We start from the raw sequence: 21,751 nt of genomic DNA on the forward strand, positions 1-21,751 counted from the left end.
AGGGGTTGGAAATATTGTTCAAGTGTAATTAAGACCTCATTCGCGTTTAATTCACGTTTTCTATGCCAAAAATCAATCAAACAAACAAACAACAACAACCACAACAATACACACACACACACACACACACACAGACACACACACACACACACACACACACAAACACACACACACACAAAAACCCAAAGAACATAGTGAATATAGCACACTAAAAGGCATGCTAATGACCTTCAAATTAAAGGAAAGTGACAAATACTATATGAATATGATTTGAACAAACAAAACAAAAAGCTTTGTTTAAAGTTCATTTAAAATAAACAAACACAAATATAATGGATATATATGTATAATACATGTTTAATAAATGACAATAAATGTTCATTTCCACCAGAAATTGATCTTTGTTTATTTATTCAGCCATACAGAGCAGTTCTGATGAAAACGTGCGGGTTATACTGAGGTTTAATTGAGTTTAATGAAATTTAATTGATTAGTCAGTGGTTATGAACATAAAAGACCGTATATACAATATAACACATTTTATATTTCTCGTAATTTTCATAATGCAAAGTGCGAATTTACTAATAAGTTCCCCTATCAATAATGAAAATAAATTTGTTTGTTTATTTCTCTCTATCTATTTGCTTGTTTGTTTCTTTTCGTTTATGCATTTATTGATGTATTTGCGTATGTATTTCTTTTATATACTACTTCATGATTATGTACATTGAATCTGAGAGACCATTTGTAAAGGTTGTGCGTAGAGTAAATGAATAAACAACTGAATAGTAGTAGTAGTAGTAGTAGAAGAAGAAGAAGAAGAAGAAGAAGAAGAAGAAAAAGAAGAGGAATTAGAAGAAAAAGAAGAAGAAGAAAAAGAAGAGGAATTAGAAGAAAAAGAAGAAGAAGAAAAAGAAGAGGAATTAGAAGAAAAGAAGAAGAAGAAGAAGAAGAGATATTAGAAGAAGAAGAAGAAGAAGAAGAAGAAGAAGAAGAAAAAGAAGCGGAAGAAGAATAATTAGAAGAAAAGAAGAAGAACAAGAATTAGAAGAAAAGAAGAAGAATTAGAAGAAAAAGAAGAAGAAGAAGAAAAAGAAAAAGAAGATGAACAACAACAACAACAATAACAACAACAACACCAACAAAGCTGAGAACAACAACAACAACAATCTGCTTTAGGCATAGCAGTTTCTGGGCGTGGTCTTATGAATTATTCATTACTGCGTAAGGTGGGCGGGGTTTGTGTATCCGGAAGTGAAATGTTGGCGTTACGCTATTCCCCTCCACCCGTATTCTGACGAATCCCGGCTACTGCGTTTAGGATCGGTTAGGAGTATTCCGCCTACGGTGTGATGTTTGGGTAACAGCTGATTGGCTGATACAGAGCAACTGGTCAGCTGACAGGTTGCGTAAACGACCAATCCTAGAGAAGGAGGCAGGATTTCACGAAATACGGGTTGACTAAAAAAAAGAACGCGTTGACGTTGAGTCACCTCTGACCAGTACACCCAGCGTAGCCGTTAGATAGCTAACAACAAACTGAAATGACACCGGATATTTCCGACTGATTAAATGCGTTTTCCCAGTTACCATTTCAGCTTAAACCTCGGATATATATTGTGTCAGAAGACCGTGTTGCCAAAATGATGGAAGAAATGGACAGATTTCAGGTCCCACCAGTGAACTCGGAGATGCAGCCGCTGGTGAGTAGCATTTCCACTAACGCACCGGCGCATAAACAGCAGTAAAACAGCCTGGCTCGCTGAGTTCTTTACAAAGCCTAGGACAGAATCATAAATAGTCCAGGAACATTGGCGCTAGAGGCTAGCAAGAAATCCCAGTATTCTGGAAAAAAAAAAAAAGGAGAAAAAAGAAAAAAGACTGGACTGGTCAATAGGCTGAGAATGATAGGAGTATTGCAGGACTGATTTTATTGTTTACAAATGATAACTGTAAACAGTCCTAACGCCAATTCTTCCCCAGCTGTGTCTCGTCTACCTCCGTGTCCCATCGATATTACATGTACAAACATTACACACATTTAAAATCTGTATTAAGTGTCCTTCACAACATCCTAAATAACTTAAAACCTTTATGAAACCTAAAAACAACATCTACAGCATGTTTTCTTGTCCACTATTATACCAGCCCACTATAACTACACTTTACCTCCAAATAGAATCATTAAAACACATGAAACACATCTTATTTTATGACTAACATGTGACATCTCATGCGCGAACCATCCTCCTCCATGAGTCAGCCATTATAGGTAATTAATGAAAAAAACGTAGATTTTAGTCTGACAACATTCCCCCTGGGAAATATTTGGAATATTCCACAAGTCACATGATCATCAGGAAGTAGTGAGGTCAGAATTTTCTGTCGATCCTGAGAAGAAGAAAATCAAGTTCTGATCTGGTGATATTGATTGATGAGGTCACGCAGTAGTTGATTTAATTAGTTTTTAAATGGTTTGCATTTCTTACTTGTACAAATAACCTGCAGAATACTTAGTACAGGACTTGACGACAAATGTATAATATAACGTGGTCAGGGCAGTATAATGTGGCTGAGAAAACCCATTCGGAAAACTGACTTCCGGTCCTTAATGCTTGTTTGTGTTTACGGTAATCATTTCGTAGACACTCTATTCTATGGGCCACTGTCGAGCCTTGCTACGGCAGCACGTATGCTAAAATTGGAACGATACAGAGAAGATTAGCATGGCCCCTGCGCAAGGACCTCACGCAAAATCGTGTAGGTCCTGGGGGTAGAGCTTTGTGAACGTGGGCAGGAATGGAGGTTGGGGGTTGGTCGGCTGAAGGGGTTTTAAAAAAAAAAAAACGTTCAAATGTCTAACCTACCTATGTAACTGTTAAACCTAAGAGCTAAGCTTGAAAAAAAATTGATTGACTAATCGTATCTAATGCACCTTTAATTACATTATTAGAATGAGAGGTGGACCGATCGATCGGTTTTGCTGATTAATCTGCACCGACATCTGAATCGCTGGATCTATCACTTATCGGCAAAAATCCACTCATAGTTTTCCCCGGTCGCGTCCGTTGCAGGAGCAGCTGAGAAGGGTCTGCTGTCATTAAGCTATGTAGCATGATAGCGGCCTCTAGAGGCGAAATAAAAACTGTCACTGTCCAGTTTTGTTGTGTTATTTGAAGTGTTTTTGATTCATTTTGCATGTCTCTATTTTTATTTGTTTTTTGGAGGGTTACTTTTTGGTTCAGTTTATATATATATATACAATCATTAAAAAAAAGTACAGTAGATTTTCATGATACAGTCAGTACTGTTTATTTTTGTAATAAAGTTCAGCAATATTTTACTTTGAGTGTTATGTTTTTATTGTTTTCAATCGGTTGATTAATCGGTTATCCGCAGGTACTGCCCAACTTAGTTATCGGTATCGGTACAATCCTCGATCATTCGACTTCTAATTAGAATGTCCCGAAGGTTCTAGTTGCTAGTAAACCACAGTTACTAAGTCTGTTGGTGTTGATTAATTGTCTATAACAGCAGCTCTGACATGAGTTCCAGCTGCAAAGCAACACACCTTCTAATTATCATTATAATATGCTTTCATTTCTGTGCTGCATTCAGCTTACCTTGGAAGTGGGAAATCGAAGCTCAGAATTGTATCAATTTCAAGCTACAAATTGGGGGAAAAACATGTTCATCTCTTGTAAGCAACAAGCGCAACATACGTTGTACGTGATAACAATAACTTGTACGTAATAACTTCTTTTGCGGACATTTCACAACAGTAAAAGTAACTATAAACAGATAAAAAGTATGATCTATCACTCTTGAAAGTTCGCGTGAAGTGCCTTGAAACACGCAGTGTTATTCGGTTGTTATTCGGGCGGTTGTGGCTCAGGTGGTAGAGCAGGTTGTCCACTAATCGTAGGGTTGGCGGTTCGATTCCTGGCGCACATGACTCCACATGCTGAAGTGTCCTTGGGAAAGACACTGACCCCCAAATTGCTCCCGATGGCAAGTTAGCGCCTTGCGTGGCAGATCTGCTACCATTGGTGTGTGAGTGTGTGTGAATGGGTGAATGAGACACAGTGTAAAGCGCTTTGGATAAAAGCGCTGTATAAGTGCGCCATTTACCATTTATTTGTTGTGTTTGCGTAATTTCCACTGAAACAGGAAGTCAAGGCATGACTCCTCCTTCTTTTAAAAATAGCCAATCTCGTTTAGCTTACTTCACAGCCCGGGCTAAGTCATACTTGACAGTTAGTACCGTGTATATTTATAATGTTGGGGGCGGGACACTTCAGATTCTAGCGAGCATTTGATTGGACAGAAAATCTGATGAGAAGCTGAAGTGCAGATTGATGTCATCAAAATTGTTGATCCGTATCGGTGGTAGAGAAAGACTGTACATTTTGAACGCATATATCTTCCAAATGCGAATTTTGTCATTGTTTTTTTAACCTATTCATACTAAAAGATTTCACGGGCACTTTAATAAGTTATAATTTGTTGGTGTTGGCAAATTGCTGTAGTATAAAAGCAATGAAACGTGTCAACAAAAAACAAAAAGTCCTTTCCTCAGTGAGATAAAACGCCCCAAATGGATAATAAGCTAGCACAGTCGGTCCAGCTCTGAGCTTTCGATCGAGTAAGCGTTTCCTGGCTGAGATACGTTAAGAAGGATTTTTCACTCGGTTAATAGGCTTATCCTATGCTGAAGTGGGAAATAGAAATTCTTAATTACAGATGAAAGTAATTACGTTTTCTAACAGCTGACTTACAGAGAGTCATTTCTCAGACTACTGCAAAATTTTATTCACACTATTGAGCACACTGAAACTGACAGGGCGAGATAATACATCGGATGAATTTGCAAATAGATTTCACGTTTGCCGAATATGGATGAAGACGAGTAGCCTGGCTGGAATTGGACTAATCTACATGAGGAGAACGACCGGCAGCAAATATATTTCACAGCTTACAATTGTGAAATGGGAAACGTTCGGGCTGTAACCATATAGCGTACCATATCTTGTCATTTGATACATCTGCGTATCGAGCGGTACACTTACCAGTCCGCATGCTAAAGTAGGTCATTTGTTGTAACATACCACTTATTGTAATAAGTGGTAATAAGCACTTAATAAACACTTCAGCTTGCTTAAACCCACATGCCCAAAGTACTGTTTCATTAGACATGTTTCGTTTTTGTTGCATTCTAATGCACAGGTTTTGTTTCGTCATATGCTGTTTTTAATCCATTGAAAATTGAAACCATTTCCAGTTTTTTTGTTGTTGTTGTTGTTTTTTCATCATTTCGAGACACCACCGTGAATTTTGTGTATCGTAGCAGCCTGGTGCAATATGTCCCTAATGATCGAGAGAATTAAACTCCCCATGAAGTCAAAATGGAAGTTTTTAGTTGGCTTTTAGTATGAACATGTTAGCCTTAAGTTTCTCTGTAAGCTAGTACGCTCTAAAAACAATGACCAAATTCGCATTTAGACTCAAATTCAAAATTTACACTCTGTCTCTACGACTAATACGGATCAACAGTTTCGATGACATCGTTCGGCACTTCAGGTTCTCATCCGATTTTCTGTCTAATAAAATGCTCTCTAGAATCTGACGTGTCCCGCCGCCCAACATGATAAAAATCACCTTACCGACATGGTCGTCGTTGAGCGAGAGAACTCATGTCAGCGAGCATGGGTCGTGAATGCGTCTTTGGCTGTTCGAACGTGCGTTTTATTCCGTTTTCCAACTTAAGAAGGAAATGGCTTGAATTCATTCACTTTCAATTTTTTCAGTTGAAATTTTTTGTCGCATACGACTTAGCCCGGGCCGTGAGGTAAGCTGAACACTATTGGCTATGTAAACAGGGGGAGGGGCTACTTGATATGTCCTGCCCTGACTTCCTGTTTCAGTGGAAATTTCATCAACACATCGAATAACACTGCGCGTTTCAAGGCACTTCACAGGGACTTGAAGTCCTAAAGAAGTATAATGTAATGGTGTTTTTTTTTCTTCAAATAATATAAAAAGTCTGACATAGACTGATTAAGTCTGATTAGTGAGCTAGCATGGTCAAGAAAGACCAGAGACTAGGCTTAATCTATAAATCATATTCTTATGCAAGGAGACAAAACTATCTTTTATTACTTTTATATACATTTTATACATATATAGCAGTTAAAGGATAGTCAATAGGGTATTCAGGTTATTTTTTTTTCTTCAGTAATTGACCTAAAAGCTAAGCAGACTAAACACAGTGTGTTATGTCTGATCCAAGACGCATCCACTTCACTCCATCTTCAGACTTCCACTTCCATAGTGATCAATCTTGCACTTGACATGAGTGTGTGTAGTGTGTTGAGCTCAGCTTCGACATTTGCTCATTGAACTGGAGCTGGGATGAGATGACACAGCCTGGGGTGATATTGTGCCTCTTTTTCATCCTGTCCTGCTATTCAGAGCGCCAGCTGTTACCCAGCGCTACACTTTTCTCATGCTAATTCCAGATTTAAGACTATTGTGCGTAGACCTTAAAATGGGTTGTGCCTCAATGGTTGGAATTATTGTTATCTATCTTTAGACCACAGCGCTGTTGAATTCTCAAATCTGATTGGACAGAAGGTGTTCATTTGTTTTCTAGAACAGCATTGCACCGAGGGTAGTTCTGGCTGTAAGAAGTCCCTCCAGGATTTAGCAATTTTTGCAATAGATAGCACTAAATCAAGCAAACGTGTGGACGTGAGGCCGAAACAGAGAGGAAAAAGACGTTTTCAAATTTATCCAGATTAATGTAGACATAGCCTTAATGATGACCTGTGGTTTGTGTACCAGGTCTCATGATCTGGTGGAGTGCCAAGCCAGCCCTAGGTCTACTCACTCTGTGTGTGTGTGTGTGTGTGTGTGTGGAATGAATTGCACGGCCAATTAAACCTGTAGGCGAGCAGGAATAACTACTCATTCTTCTGATGTTGGATTTTGGTTGGATCTTTTTGTCATCTGTGTTGTCGAAGGAAAGCTGTCTGTGTAGGGAACTGCACTAATTTTCTTTAGTGGCGCATCTTGTAAAAGTGCGAGTATTTTCTAATTAAAGAAAATTGTTGATTTGAGACGGGCACTTTGTGCTTCATTGTTTACGTGTTTCCATCTTTCATCACGTTCGATTTCGGAAGTGTTGCGTTTTTGCAGCTCGAAGAAGAAAAAAAAACCCATCTGGAAACAGAACTAGTTTCTATTTGAGAGATTTTTTGGTGTCAGATTTAATGTGCTGACTTTTTTTCTTCGTGTCAAGCTTACACGCAGCGTGATCTTTTTCACATTCATCAGTCAAGCTGAATTATTTATCATTCCATGTGTTGCCTGTATAAGCCTGTACAATCATCTTTTACTAAAAGAACATACAGTAGACATTTTGTGCACTTGGTGTATAATAATGACATTTACAGGCTTTTCCCAGTGTCCCAGTGTTCCCTGAATCATCGCCCATGGATGTGTTCTGAAGCATTGTGGAAGTTGGCCCAGCTTCGTCATGAGTCCAAAAGGAGTGCCCAGGCAGGACGGGTTCCAATAGGACCACCCACCACTGCCATGTGTGTACATGTTCCTCAAAAACAGAGCTTGTTCCTATCCTGGTTCTTCCCCAGAGGTTCAGACGGAACCAGATGACTGAATGTTGTTGCAAAAATGAATTAACTATTAAGCTGGACAACAGCATTTGTTCATTGTTACAGCAATAATGAGAATATGTCAAAAAGATCCAGTATTCCAATAATCCTGATAAACCACCACACAAAGAATAATACTAATAATCATTTTTAACCACTATTATAGTATAAGCTTTTTGATATATGCAAAGGTGGAATTTGGGGAAGCAGAATATTGTCCTAATCTGAATCGGGGCAGTCGGACTGCTGCGTGTACATGACTCAGTACTAAGTATACTGACTCAGTACTAAGTAGAATACAGACAAATTCCAATTAATATCAGAATATTGATGCGCATGTAAATGTAGTCATTGAGCATCTAATCGGTTTTTCAATTTGAGAGAAGGGTTGTTCGAGGTTCACAGTTAGTCGCGGTGTATGATCGAATGATTACCTCACCGACAGCTTTTTCAAAATTGAAATGAATTTCCATCTAATACACATTATTATTATTATTATTATTATTATTATTATTATCTTTTACCCGTTCAAGTTGCTTACACCAGTAGTTCTCATCATGTTTGTATCCAGCTGTGACTCGCCAAAAATGTTCACAACCTCCCCCCTCTGGACTTCTCAGTGAGGAGGGTAAAATACGTACCACGAAACCGTGATCTGATATGATTCTGTGAACATATCAAACCGTGACCCCCCTATTTGAAAGTGACGAACAACGAACGGTATTAAAGTGTCTTTCTGGTCATGTGACCTCTCTTTACCTCAGCTGTATTTGTACGAGCCTCTTCACTGGCTCGGGGTTTTCAAGACAAGGTCGCACATTGAATTTGTAATAATGCCCAGCTTTGTTTCAGTTCTGTGTTCCACTTAGGAACCTTAGTCAGAAAGTAAACATGGTCTGACAGCTACAACGGATAGCGTGGCTGTATGCTGTGAGCACCCTGCTCTGCTCTGATTGGTCTGTGACATTTACCCACGGTGCCTCGTGGCCTCCTGTAATAAGGCCAGGCTTGTGCTCATAATAAGAGCTCTGTTGGCAGAGAATATTAGTCTCCCTCTCTCACTTTCCCTCTAACAGACACTTTCTGTTCTCTTCTCAGTTTCCATCAAGGGCCCAGACCTTACAAAGTGAACAAAACGCTGGCATGGTCTTACGGAGGAAATACTAGGTGGTAGCTATGGCATCAGGAAACCTCCCATCTTTCTCTCTCTCTCTCTCTTTCTCTCTTTTTTTTTTTGTTGTTGAGAAAAGCAGGTTTAGAAAAGAAAAGTGAAGGTGCACTGTATTTAGCAGCAAGTATTCACATCTTCATAGCATTCTCCTATGAAGCTACATATTATGTTTAAGGAACATCTTACTTAAAAGCTTTGCCAGAACTAGTACTGCTCCTTTAAGATAGACGGTTTATGCAGCTGTTCATAAAGTTGACCAAGGTTGAAGTTTTTTAAATTATGACAAAACTCCCACCACAGTTTTCAGAGTAAACCGGAATGCCAGCCAGTATAGTGTGTTTTCATCGATAAAAGTAACCACATCGCATTTTATTATTATTGTGTCTACATTAGATCGCCCTCTTTAAATAAAGTCCTTTGTTTGTCTAAACATGGGCATGTTTTGTCTGGTGAGATCATCTGATATTGCTAACCACAAGTTTCCAAATCCTGAATGTTACAAGCTGATTGGCTTTGATTGGAGCAATGTAGGGAAAGGATTGTCATCAGCATTTATTCGTACTCATAAAAATGCTCCAATACCAACGTCTGATACAACGTGATAGTATATGACGTAAGCGTAGTGTACGTTGCTATGCTAAAGAACACACAATACAAAATTACAACTATCTGGATGTCAGTCAAAACAAAGACTGCAAACTGTGGCCTGTTAAAATATCAAGAAAAGGATGTACCACTCAAGTTTATTTAACTCAAAAAATGTGAGGAAACTAATTACCTCAAACTTTTTAAGTTGATAAATCAATTTCTTTAAGCCAAATACACTTAAATATAACAAAAATTTAACTCAGTCATGTTATATTTAAGTGTATTTGGCTTAAAGAAATTGATTTATCAACTTAAAAAGTTTGAGGTAATTAGTTTCCTCACATTTTTTGAGTTAAATGAACTTCTCCAGTTTTACAGTGTACTAGAATCTCTCTATGTTATAAGTAACTTGATAAAACATTTTAAACATAAAACTCAGCTCATTGCTATAGGCCTGTCAGGATCACTATATTTGTTTGAAGATATATTGTCCCAGAAATAATTGCCATAAATGATATTATTGTCATTTTAAGTCCATTTTCTGCCATTGATATAATGATAATATTATGGCATAACAATGCAAGTATACCCTTTCGAAGAGCAATGACTTCTGAGGAAAATATCCTTTAAATTTAGTCATTTGTCCTTTTAGTTGACGAGAAAGTGCCAAAGTTAAACCAAATATTCGCACGTTTTATATATTAACTTAAACATGTATCAGAAAGAACATGTGAAAGCTCCCCTTGTTGTGAACCCAATCTCCTGAAATAATAAAATTACAATGAGTGCGCTATTGTACTACAATATTGTGAATTATTTATGCTTAAATAATTAATTATTAATTATTGCCCGTGTGTTGTTATGAAAAGTTACTTAAGTTCTTTAAGTTCGTTACTTAAGTTCAAGTTCACTTGTGCGTTCGCGTCATTTTGTGAAGTAGCAAGTTGTAATATTATATGTATGTAGTGTATATGTCTGATAATAATATCATATGTGTATCGGATGCATTTGGGTGATTAATTAATTAACTAATTAATTAATGAGTTAATTAACCCGCTAGTAAAGCGCTTCAGTTTACTGGTTGTCAATGCACCGTTTAGCTTCAGCTCACTCAGCTCAATCCCCGACATTATTGACTATGATGGGATTGTTTGAAACACTAGAATTCTTATTTTTAGATTTTTCTTTTTCAAAAAACATTGTTAGTATTAGCAATCATTTAGTTTAAAGGAGAACTTCGATACAAGAGAGTAGGATGAAAGGAGATCTTTGGTCTGACAGCCAAGAAGCGACAAAAGTTTTTGTGAGAAGGTGTTTGTTGGAATCAAATGAAAAATATAAGAAATTAAATGCCATTCAACATATAGTTCATACAGTATATAATACTTAGGGCTTGTGTAAATTGGCTAATCTTTCATCAAACTGAAGATGTCCAAAGAACAACAGGAAGAACCAAATATGTTCTTAATCAGTAGGCTGTGTAGAATTGTCTTCTACATTTCTCTTAGACCTTAATCACTGAGTGGCTAAACTGGGACAGGCTCTGAGAGGAAGATTAAAATGGGTTCTGAAGACTGCTGAGTCATGCAGTGCGAGTGGACTAACACCAGCTTAACCGACACTCACCCCAGCTAGACACTCTCTGGAGGCTATTTACTGTTTGTGCACCGCCTTTCTGTTGCTATTTCTTTCTTTCTACTCATGATATATGTATAGACCGTTTGGAGCTTAGCAAGTGAGGGTAAAATAAATAACCTTCATCAAAGCATGTGCATGTCTCATTTACTAACAAGCATCACTCTGAAAGGTTGGGCAAAACAATTTCACGCAATTGCAATTTCGCTAATTCAAGTAGTTTTCTGCAAAAAAATAGCACAGAAAATTTCAGAAATTGCATCGTAAATTTTTTTAAAAAACCTCAGCAGAATCAAGCAAAAAAACCAAACAAAACTCTGTACTGACTGTTAGCGAGGGCTAGCGATAAAAGTATATTGACGTCATAATTACGATAATTACAAATGTGCTGTTTTTAATGGCAATCCACACAGCAGCTTAACATATTTACAACACCTCATTATAATTAAAAGCAAGTTTTTGTTTGTATAGAAATGCACACAAGTAATTACAGGTTTTTTGTTGGTTCGATCGAAATGCACAAAACAAGTATTTGGAAAAGAGGTCTTCTATTATATTCATGATTACTTAACTGTTATTATTGTTTCAGTTTTTCTTGTTTATACCATGATGTCACTGTAAATAACTCAACAACGATTCGAACAAAAGCTCGTGAGTACCGGAAGTACAATGACGTGATTTCACTGAGCCATGACTAGCTAGCAAATTAAATTAGGTGTCTGAGAGATTGCATTAAATTAGCTAGCTAAATTTAGCGATCAAGTGAACAAAAATATAAACATCACTGACATTAGATACAGCGTTTGATGCCTTTGTGATAGCAATATAGCGTATTGAATATTTCCGTATTGTGTAATTGATTAGAATAACATGACTAGTTACATCTGTATTGCCATTTAGAGAAAGTAAAAAGCATTTATCTACTTCCTTTTAACGTTTAACGTTGTTCTTGTGTGTTTCTGTGTGTCAAGGATCCAGCAGCGACATCCACGTTAGAGGCTGACTCTGAAACTAGAGAGGCCGAGTCCGTGCCCATCAACTACAAGCCCTCTCCGCTACAAGTGAAGATCGGTGAGTTGTCTTTGTGTTAAGCCACTGACGTGTAAAGTTGTTCAGGTCAGAGTGCTCTGGACGCGATATAGTACAGTTCAGCTATCAGTCAAATGACTACAAAGCTATTATTTATTAGTTGATGGCACACATACTGTGTGTGAAGCAAGAGCACTAATTCCTAATCAGCTTCTATGGTCTCAGACTATATTGGATGTACCATGACGTACAAGCAGTATCTGCTGCTGAACATGTTATCCATTGTTTTCTGTTTTGCGTTATCATTTGTGATTTTATGGATTGTGCAAAGGGTCAGTGGACATGTCTTTCCAAAGCCTAGTTGACCAATAGTCTTACGGTGTAGGTCCACCCAGGTGTGGAAGAAAATAGTCACATAGAGCAACAAAATAGAAGCAAGCGTAAATAATTGTCGATAATCTTATCAGTCCTAGCTGTTGTTAAAATTTCAGTGTATTAATGTCTTATTTAATGTCCTATTGCCTTCAGTTTATTTTTTTTTTACTATGATTAAGGAAGTCACCAAACTGAAAATATAATACAGCATAATGTGTATAATATCTCTTGGTTTTAATGTTAGCATTCATTTAAACATAATGCCACAAGCACAGACAGATGAAAAATCGTTTTCCTCTTATTGAGAAATACGTAACCAGCCACTTTAATAGGAACACTCGTACACTTGCTCTTTCATTCAAGAAATTATTAGAACTTTCGTTCAGTTTCGGTGCCCACTACAGCCTCAGATTCCTGTTCTTGGAGGACAGGAGAGGAACCCAGTGTGGTCTCTGGCAAGGTTTGAAGTGTTGTGCGTTCTGAGATGCTTTTCTGCTCACCATCGTTGTAAAGAGTGGTTATTCAAGGTACTGTACGTACTGTGCTGTATTCAATGGTAAATGGCAGTTCTCCTTTGAACTGCTGATGAACGTCTGATCACTGGATTTTTTGTTTTTCGCAAAACAAAAATCTAGAGACTGCAGTTCGTGAAAATCCCAGGAGGTCAGCAGTTTCTGAAATACTTAAACCAAACTATCTGGCGCCAAAAACCCAAGTCACTGAGATCTTTGACGTGAACATGAACCGAAGCGCTTGGCCTGTAGCTGCATGCTTTTTGTTCATTATAGTGCTGTCACATGATTGGCTGATTGGATAATTTCCTGAATGCGCAGGTGCTATTACAGCTATTACGGCTTTTAAAGTGGCCAGTGAGTGTATATTCTTATAGTTCTTCTTAAAAATTTAGGTCATAAATGCATATTGTATTTTTTATACTATTTTATCATCATGATTGTTGAAAATCTGCCTTGCGATACCGGCTACTTGCTTATCGCTACTTAAAGTCTAGGCTCTGATGTATTTTCTCTCTGACTGCAGAGAAACAGAGAGAGTTGGCCAGGAAGGGCTCGGCGAAGAACGGAACGGTGGGCAGCCCGGTCAATCAGCAGCCCAAGAAAAACAATGTTATGGCTAGAACACGGTAAGGCAACACGGCTGTTTATTATACCCAGGGAGAAAATACCATGGAGCCATGGTCCTGTTGGACATCATAACTATAGAGCTGAAACAACAAGCAGCTCTACTGAAGTGTGAGAACAGACAGTGTGAGCGCTAACGAAAGGCAGAGAGAAGACAAGTCCTCGTCGCACTTCTACTGGGAGTTAAAAAAATGAGAACACACTGGTGTCGATCAATAGATAAGTCTCCTCAGAGAGTGGACGGACTGCAGATTAGGCCAAGCCTTTGTTCTATGGAGGGAAAGAGGAGTGTGTCTTCTTCCTGCAGGCCTTCTCTTACTCCTATAGAAGATCAACTAATGATGTGTATTGCTTTGTTCACTTTTTTGCTATCGATTACATCAGCTATTTTTCGATAGCGCTCATATTATTTCTCTCCACTCAGAATTCCAGTTTGTCTGTAGAGAATGGCTATTTCAGTACTTGGTTCTTTAGACGAGAGAAATGTTGCTCGTTGCTGTAAAACTAGAGATACAGGACTAATCAGCAAGCCCAGGTGGACCTCCTGTCACAATTAAAGAAAGCAAAAAAAGAAAAACAGCTCTGCTACTCGATACATTGCGTCATGGAGTATATAATACTTGAAATGGTCACAAATGGCCTGTATAGCCGAAAACGGCCAAAATTGACACGCGGTTTCAGAGTTAAAATGCAGAGAGATTTCAAGTTTATACATTTGTCACATAGTCCATGCTTGATTTTGCTACGGCTTTTTTCAAAATCTGTGAATTGCAGTGACACGAAATTGTTTTCCACGGTTTTTCACAGTGATGTTTGTTGGTAAACGAGACCTCTTACCTGTACTCGTGTTCGACGTATGTGAATTGAACAGGGCTTCGGCTGAATCATCACATGATGCGTCTTGGCCCAAATCTGTGGTGATTTAGAAAAATTGCAAGCTCCTCCTAATATCGCGGCGTTTGCTTGATTTTGCGTTCATTTCTGCGATCGCAAAAACGAGAAAAATCCTGAAGGGAGAGCATTGTATGAAAATGTGCTTGGACGAACGAGTAGATTGGAATTTTAGCATTTTACTAATCACTTGTTAGTTGATGTGTTTCAAACGTAAACAGCTAAAGACCGTTGCAAAACTAATCGCAATTTCGCCAGTTCAAGTAGTTTTCAATAGTCTTCAACAACCCCCAAAATTTTTTTGTGAAATCCTGTACAGACTCTTTCATGCTGAAATATGTGAATCTTTTTTTCTGCTTTGATTGAACAAAACTGTTTTATTTACCTCTTGTTTCTGCCGCAGGTTGGTCGTTCCTAATAAAGGTTACTCGTCTTTAGACCAGAGTCCTGACGAGAAGCCCCTGGTAGCACTGGATACAGACAGGTACTGTGATTTTGAGCATTTCATTTCATGACGTGATTCGCTACAGGAGCTTAGCTGTAATCTCTTCAGTTGATAGTTCATTCTATTCAAGACACTCGCTTAAGAATAATAATAAAAAAAAGACAAACTGTAGCAGATTTCACACCCGCGTGAGAAATTTCCATCCATAAAAGCAGGGTAATTAATCCGTATAACCCATCTATGGTCTCGTTGCACTTGGGAATCTATATAATTGGTTTTGGCCAAAGTCTTTTCTGAACTGCTTTCAACTTCAAAGAGGCTCTGCTAATTATGTTCATATTAAAAAAAAGATTTTTTTTTTTTTTAAATGTGTTGGAGAGACATGCTGACTGCATCTCAGTCTCGTCTTTAACGGTCCTTATTAACCAATAGAAAGTCTATCAATAGGAAGTGCTCTGCTTTCAGAGGAAGTCCAAAGGGCTTTAAATAGCATTACGTATCGAACGATTGATACTCCGGTCTGAAAACATGGTAACACAGTATGTCTGTATGATTTGTTGGAGTTATTATTTTGCCTGCAGTCAGCACGTAACACATATTTGGACCTCACTGTTAAATCCTCATATAACGACGTGCCGTTGAATTCTCGATTCTGATTGGACAGAAGGCTTGACTAACATTCTAGTCCAACCAATCAGACCAAACAATTGAGAATTCACATAAACATTAAATATCTGGTGTAATTGTTGATGTTTTGTTGATTATTTTCCTGTAATAGCACACCATGTCAGGTTCTCAGCTGCCAACAATGGTCTCCCTGTGACGTCATGTCTATGATGTCAGGCCATTGGCTCATGCATTAGATCACTCATCTCCGCTCTCTCTCGCTCTCTCAGTGCTCCATCTCTTATTGTCACTGCGTACGTTAACGTAGTCCAAGCTTAGCTTTCTTTCTCTTGTTCTCGTTTCACCCCTGTATTTTTAGTCTCATTCATTAAAAGCAGGCTGTAATTAGCAGAAGCGTCGATAGACAGATCAGGGTTGTCTCTGCTGGATACCACTGTAAATCAATCCCACTAAAATGCCACATAATTGCATCTTGTTTACTCCTAACGGAATCAGTGTAAACGTGCTCTTAATTGTTGACAGTGGAAATAAAAATTCTACACACCTCTGCTAAAATAGCAGGTTGAAAAAACAAAATGAAACCAAGATAAATCATAAGAGAAACTTAACAGTTACCTGGTTGCACAAGTGTGCACACCCCTTGACTAATACTTTGTTAAAGCACCTTTTATTTGTAATACAGCACTCTGGGATTTCGGTTAAGTGTCTACCAACTTAGCATAGCTTAATCTGGCAATTTTATTCCAGTCGTCCTCGCAAAAACGTCCCAGATCTATCAAATTGCGACGGGATCTCCTGTGCACAGCCCTCTTCAAGTCATTTCACAGGGTTCCGATAGGATTTAGATCTGAGCTCTGACAGGTCCATTCCAAAAACGTTGATAATCTTCTTCTTCTAAAGACATTCCTTCGTTGACTTGGATTGTGCTTTGGATCATCGTTGTACTTTAAGATGAAATTTCTCTTCATCGTCAGCTGTCTAACAGAGACCTGCAGGTTTTGTGCCAAAATATATGTATTTCGAACTATCCATGATGCCCCCGATCTTGAATAGTGCCCCAATCCCAGCTGAAAAGAAGCAGCCGCATAGCACAATACCGCCGCCACCATGCTTCACCGTGGTTATGGAGATCTTTGGGTGGAATTTTTATATCCACTGTATTCCAAAGCAATTATTATCATTATCTTTATCATTTTAGTCAGTAGTTCTCAGTTCCAGTCGGACGGCCCTCAGTTTTTGGATGTCCTTGCTTGATCATAAAATAACAATTAAGCCATCTCAATTGTGCTGTTCTATGAAAAGAATCGACTTCATGATAGGAACAGTAACTTTGCCTTGTGTCGGGCCACATCACATCACTCCGTTATTGATCATTTTCATATAATCGCACACCTCTTCATGTTTTATTCCTTACATGTGGTGCTATAACTATTCATTGGAGTGCCTTATATATGGTACGCTGGCCTCTAATTGTCATTTATTTCCTTATTTTTCAGCGATGATGATTTCGACATGTCTAGATACTCGTCGTCAGGATACTCCTCCGCCGAGGTGAGATCTATGAGGGACCAGGTACCTGTGCACTACAGCAGCGTCTTTTAGTCATCACCGTTGATCCACACCATTTTGACCTCTACGTGTCTGCTCATCATCACCCCTTTCAGTACTACCCTGGAATTTCAGAAGTCCTTTCAAATATGCATTCCCATTATTCCCATTATATATTCTTCCTTAAACCACAGCAGTGCTGAAAATTTTATACTGATTGATCAGAAGGTATTGATTAATCTTCTATAACAGCAGCTCTGGCAGTAAATCCAGCTGCGAGGCAAATCACAGGTTTATATGAATAATTAATTTATTATATCAATGCACTCGTTCATGTGTGCATTTATGCTCCACATAAATAGATTAGAAATGGTAATTGTTTTTAGGGTGGTTTTTCTTCGAGGAGACATTTATTTAGGATTTTTCCTAAAATAGGATTTTAGGAGTCTCCAGTGTCAGTTGGAGGTAACCATCATACCACTCCATTATTTATTATTTTCCTATCACAGCACATCCGGTGGAGTTTATTCCTTAACTTTTGTGAGCTATGAAATAAAACAGATTGACATCATTTTAAATCAGCGATCGACTGACTAACACCAGCTCTCCTGCTTTTACGTCCTCTTCAGCAAATCAACCAAGACCTGAACATCCAGCTCCTGAAAGACGGCTACCGTCTGGATGAAATCCCGGATGACGAAGATCTCGATCTGATTCCTCCTAAATCAGTCAACCCTACATGCATGTGCTGCCAGGCGACCTCTTCTTCAGCCTGTCAGATCCAGTAACCCTGTCTTCATCATCCCCTCTTTCCCAGACTCCCTGTACTGTGAGTTTAACTCACCGCTCGACTTTAATCCTCGAGTAATTACTAAAATAATTAAAACGGTTATCCTACAACTAATATAGGGGAAAAAATATCAGAAGGAAATGCAGTAATAATGATAAGTCATTGGTTCCTCCTATGGTAGGACATAGTGTTGGTATCATCACCAGAGGGAGTTAGATTTAGTTAGGTAAGTGTATTGTATGTACTGTATATGATGCGTTGACATGAAAATGAATGCATTTAAAAGGCAGAAAGGAGTAACATGATTATTTGTAAACATTTCACACAAAGTTATTCTGTAAAATCTAAAAAAAGAGCCTCTGTTACAGCTTTTTGTTTCTGTTTTTGCTTGTCTTGATGCACAGTGGTGTTCAGATATTGGTACAGTTGCGTGAAAATATAAGTACGCCCCATGGAAATTGTTGGCTTTTTATTTTGACATGTTTGGACAAGCAAACATATGATCATCTTTGAAACAGTGCCTATTAATAAAGTTGAACTAGGAAAATGAGCTTTTTCCATCATTTATTCAACTGAAATATCAATAGATGTGATATTCTTCTGTGGATAAAGTAAGTACACCCTTGGCCTCAGAAATTCGTACTGCCCCTGTTAGCAGAAATAACTTCTTGTAGGCGTTTTGCATAATTGTCCACCAGTCTCTGACATCGGCTTGCTGGAATTTTTGACCACTCTTCCATGTAATATTCTTTCAGTTGCAAGATGTTTGAGGGTTTTCCTGCATGTTCTGCCCATTTCAAATCCCCCTGCAACATTTCAATGGGATTCAAATCTAGGCTTTGAGTAGGCCATTCCATAACCCTCCATTTCTTCTTTTTGAGCCGTTCCTTGGTGGATTTGCTCGTGTGCTTAGGATCATTATTCTTTTGAAAGGTCCACTTTTGGTTCAACTTCAACTTTCGGACTCACATAATCTTCAAGCACTCTTTGATATGATGCAGAATTCATAGTTATAAATTAATGCAAGCTGTCCAGTCCCTGAGGCAGCAAAGCAACCCCAAACCATAACATTTCCACCACCGTGCTTCACAGTTTGTATGAGGTGCTTCTCCTGAAAAGCTGTCTTTGGTCTGCGCCAAACATGTCTGCTGTTACTGTGGCCAATCAACTTTACCTTTGATTCATCTGTCCAGAGTACATTATTCCAAAAGGCCTGGTCTTTACCTATATGCTCATTGGCAAACTGTAGTCTTGCAAAGGCTTATTCATGGCATGCCTTCCATGCAGGTCAAATTTGTGCAGTTTCTTTCTAATGGTAGACGCATGCACTTTGACACCAACAGTTGCAAGACTCATTAGCAGATCCTGTGATGAAATTTTTGGGGATCTTGGAGACTTCTTTTTGCATCAGATGCTCTGCTCTTGGGCTGAATTTGCTGAGACGGCCAGTCCTGGACAAATTGCCAGTCGTTTGAATTCTGAGCCATTTGTAGATTATTTTCCTTACAGTATTTCAAATCATTTGGAGATCTTTTTAAAAACCCTTGCCAGACTCAGGCATCCACAACCTTTTTTCTGAAATCTTTATAGAACTATTTAGATCTTGGCATGATGACACCACACACCTCAATAGCTAAGAGAACACCAGACACTAGATATGAGAGGGGTTCCACCTGCACTCCTTAAGCAGGTTCTAATCACTGGCATCTTGAACACCTGATTCTAATTTTATGGATTTGAAGGTCTGATAAATGTAGGGGTGTACTTACTTTTTCCATGTGACTGATCTGTTTTTTTGTTCATTTAAATTGTGAAAATTACTACAAAATGTCAATTTTATGTCATTTGATAGACTGTATGAACTTTATTAATAGACACCGTTTCAAAGAGGATCATATGTTTGCTTGTCCAAATATGTAAAGTAAAAAAAAAAAAAAAAAGCCAACAATTTTCATGGGGTGTACTTATTTTTCCACATGACTGTATGTGAGGAACAAAATGCTGTTCTCTGTCTTAGGTAAATTTATTTACGATCCGTTCATTCGTATCCCAAATTGCACTAACTGGATACTTCAATACACGTACAGGATTTCACAGAGTTTTTTTGTGCTTTTTTTTTTTTTTTTTCAGAAAACTACTTCAGTTGGTGAAACTGCAATTGCACAAAATTGTTTCGCACGGTCTTTCGCAGTGATGTTTGTTGGTAAACGAGACCTTTTCGCTGTACTCATGTTTGACACGTGAATCGAAGAGGGCTTTCGCTGAATGCGCGTTGTGATGACGTCACATGACACGTCTCGGCCCAAATCTGCAGAAAGTCCGCGGTAATTTTGAAAAATTGCAAGCTCCTCCAAATATCACGGAATTTGCTTGATTTTGTGTTCATTTCTGCCATCGTGAAATCCTGGAGGGACTGTTTAATCGGAACACCTTTACTGCTGTTCATTCCAGCAGTTATTGAATCATATAATAGTGGCGCAATGCATAGAATCATGCCGGTCAAGAGTTTTAGTTAATGTTCACATCAAACATCAGAATGGAGAAATTGTGGAATGTGATCTCAGAGTTTGCACAGAATGTCTCTACAGTTTACACAGCATGGGCTGGAAAAGCTAAAAACATCCAGCTCTATGGGCAGAAACGCTTTGTTGGTCATAGAAGTCAGAGGAGAATGGCCAGACTTATTCGAACTGACAGGAACTCTGCGTTAACTCACCGCTCTTTACAACCGTGGTGAACAGAAAAGCATCTCACGACGCACAATCGAACATCACCTGGTCTATTTGTCCAGTTTCATTTTCAAGAACTGCCACCTCTCTCATCTCTACACAAAGAAATACCACTTACTAGATGTTTTTTTGTGTTCACACCATTCTGTGTATACTCTAGAGTCTGTTGTGTGTGAAAATCCCAGACTCGGACCAGTCCATCGGGCAGAACCCAGGCACTGAGATCACATTTTTTTCTGTATGAACATTTTTAATGTATGAACATTAACCAAAGCGATAGGTGTGGTACATTAAAACGATATCAAATGCTTTTGCATGGTTTTCATCTACCAGAGTAAGGACAATAGAGTTCTGCCAGTGTTTGCATGGTCGAGCTTGAAGAGTCATTTCATTGAAATTGCAACAGCACACAAGTTAATTAATTATTTAAGATCTTCATTCATTCACTGTTCAGACTTGACAGATGCTTTGGATAGAAATACGTGCCGTTGTTTTTTAATGGGTTTTTTTTTTCATCAATTATTGTTTTTTTAGATGCTGTTGATAGTTTTTTTTTTAGATGCTTGTTACTTACATAATCTGTTTACCGCTGCATGAGGGCGATGATGTGAAATGAAGGGCATGAGAAATGGATTTTCAAGACTTGCCGTACTACCATAATTACTTAGCATTTCTTACTACAAAATGTATCTGTGTAGGACAATATAAATAGCACTGTGTCAGGGTTCATTGCACAAGTACATACCGTATCATAAACGACAAAACATTTTTGCGTGCCAAAAGCACATTACCACAAGTTTAGAATGAGACAGTATTCAGAGGTGCCAATATTTCGGGTTTAGCCATAGTATTTATGATTTTTGACTCTAGAGCAATGCCGAAGACACTACACGTTTCTGCCTTTTTTTTTTTTTTTTTTTTTTGATTAAAGTAGCGTTCAGACCAAACACTAATAAAAAGCCAATTCACTGAAGGGGAAAGGACGTGGGACATCATATTTTTTTTTACATTTGCTTCTTTTGCTTAGCTCTGACTGTATGTGAGTGAACTTTGACCCGTGAATTCACACGCCTCAAGTTTGTGAGCCAACAGAAAACAAATGGCCCTGACT

The 21,751-nt window shown here is 38.4% G+C and overlaps 1 protein-coding gene and 1 non-coding gene across 3 annotated transcripts; both read left to right on the plus strand.

Annotated features, from left to right (window-relative positions):
• The first annotated feature begins 703 nt into the window (after positions 1–703).
• On the plus strand, positions 704–21,221 carry fam219aa (family with sequence similarity 219 member Aa). 2 transcript variants are annotated; one of them, XM_053649144.1, is made up of 6 exons: positions 704–1,703; positions 12,039–12,138; positions 13,510–13,612; positions 14,905–14,985; positions 17,070–17,145; positions 17,751–21,221. In XM_053649144.1, exons 1-6 carry the CDS (start codon positions 1,644–1,646, stop codon positions 17,907–17,909), a joined length of 579 nt encoding a protein of 192 aa, XP_053505119.1. In that variant the 5' UTR covers positions 704–1,643; the 3' UTR covers positions 17,910–21,221. The 2 variants fall into 2 exon arrangements, with proteins under 2 accessions (XP_053505119.1, XP_053505121.1); XM_053649146.1 differs by having other exon boundaries at positions 17,070–17,124.
• LOC128622902 (U6 spliceosomal RNA) lies at positions 2,676–2,785 on the plus strand. The gene has a single exon (XR_008388462.1). It is a non-coding gene; the product is annotated as a U6 spliceosomal RNA (small nuclear RNA).
• Positions 21,222–21,751: the final 530 nt, after the last annotated feature.

Source organism: Ictalurus furcatus, chromosome 18, assembly GCF_023375685.1.
Source record: "Ictalurus furcatus strain D&B chromosome 18, Billie_1.0, whole genome shotgun sequence".
Lineage (NCBI taxonomy): Eukaryota > Metazoa > Chordata > Actinopteri > Siluriformes > Ictaluridae > Ictalurus > Ictalurus furcatus.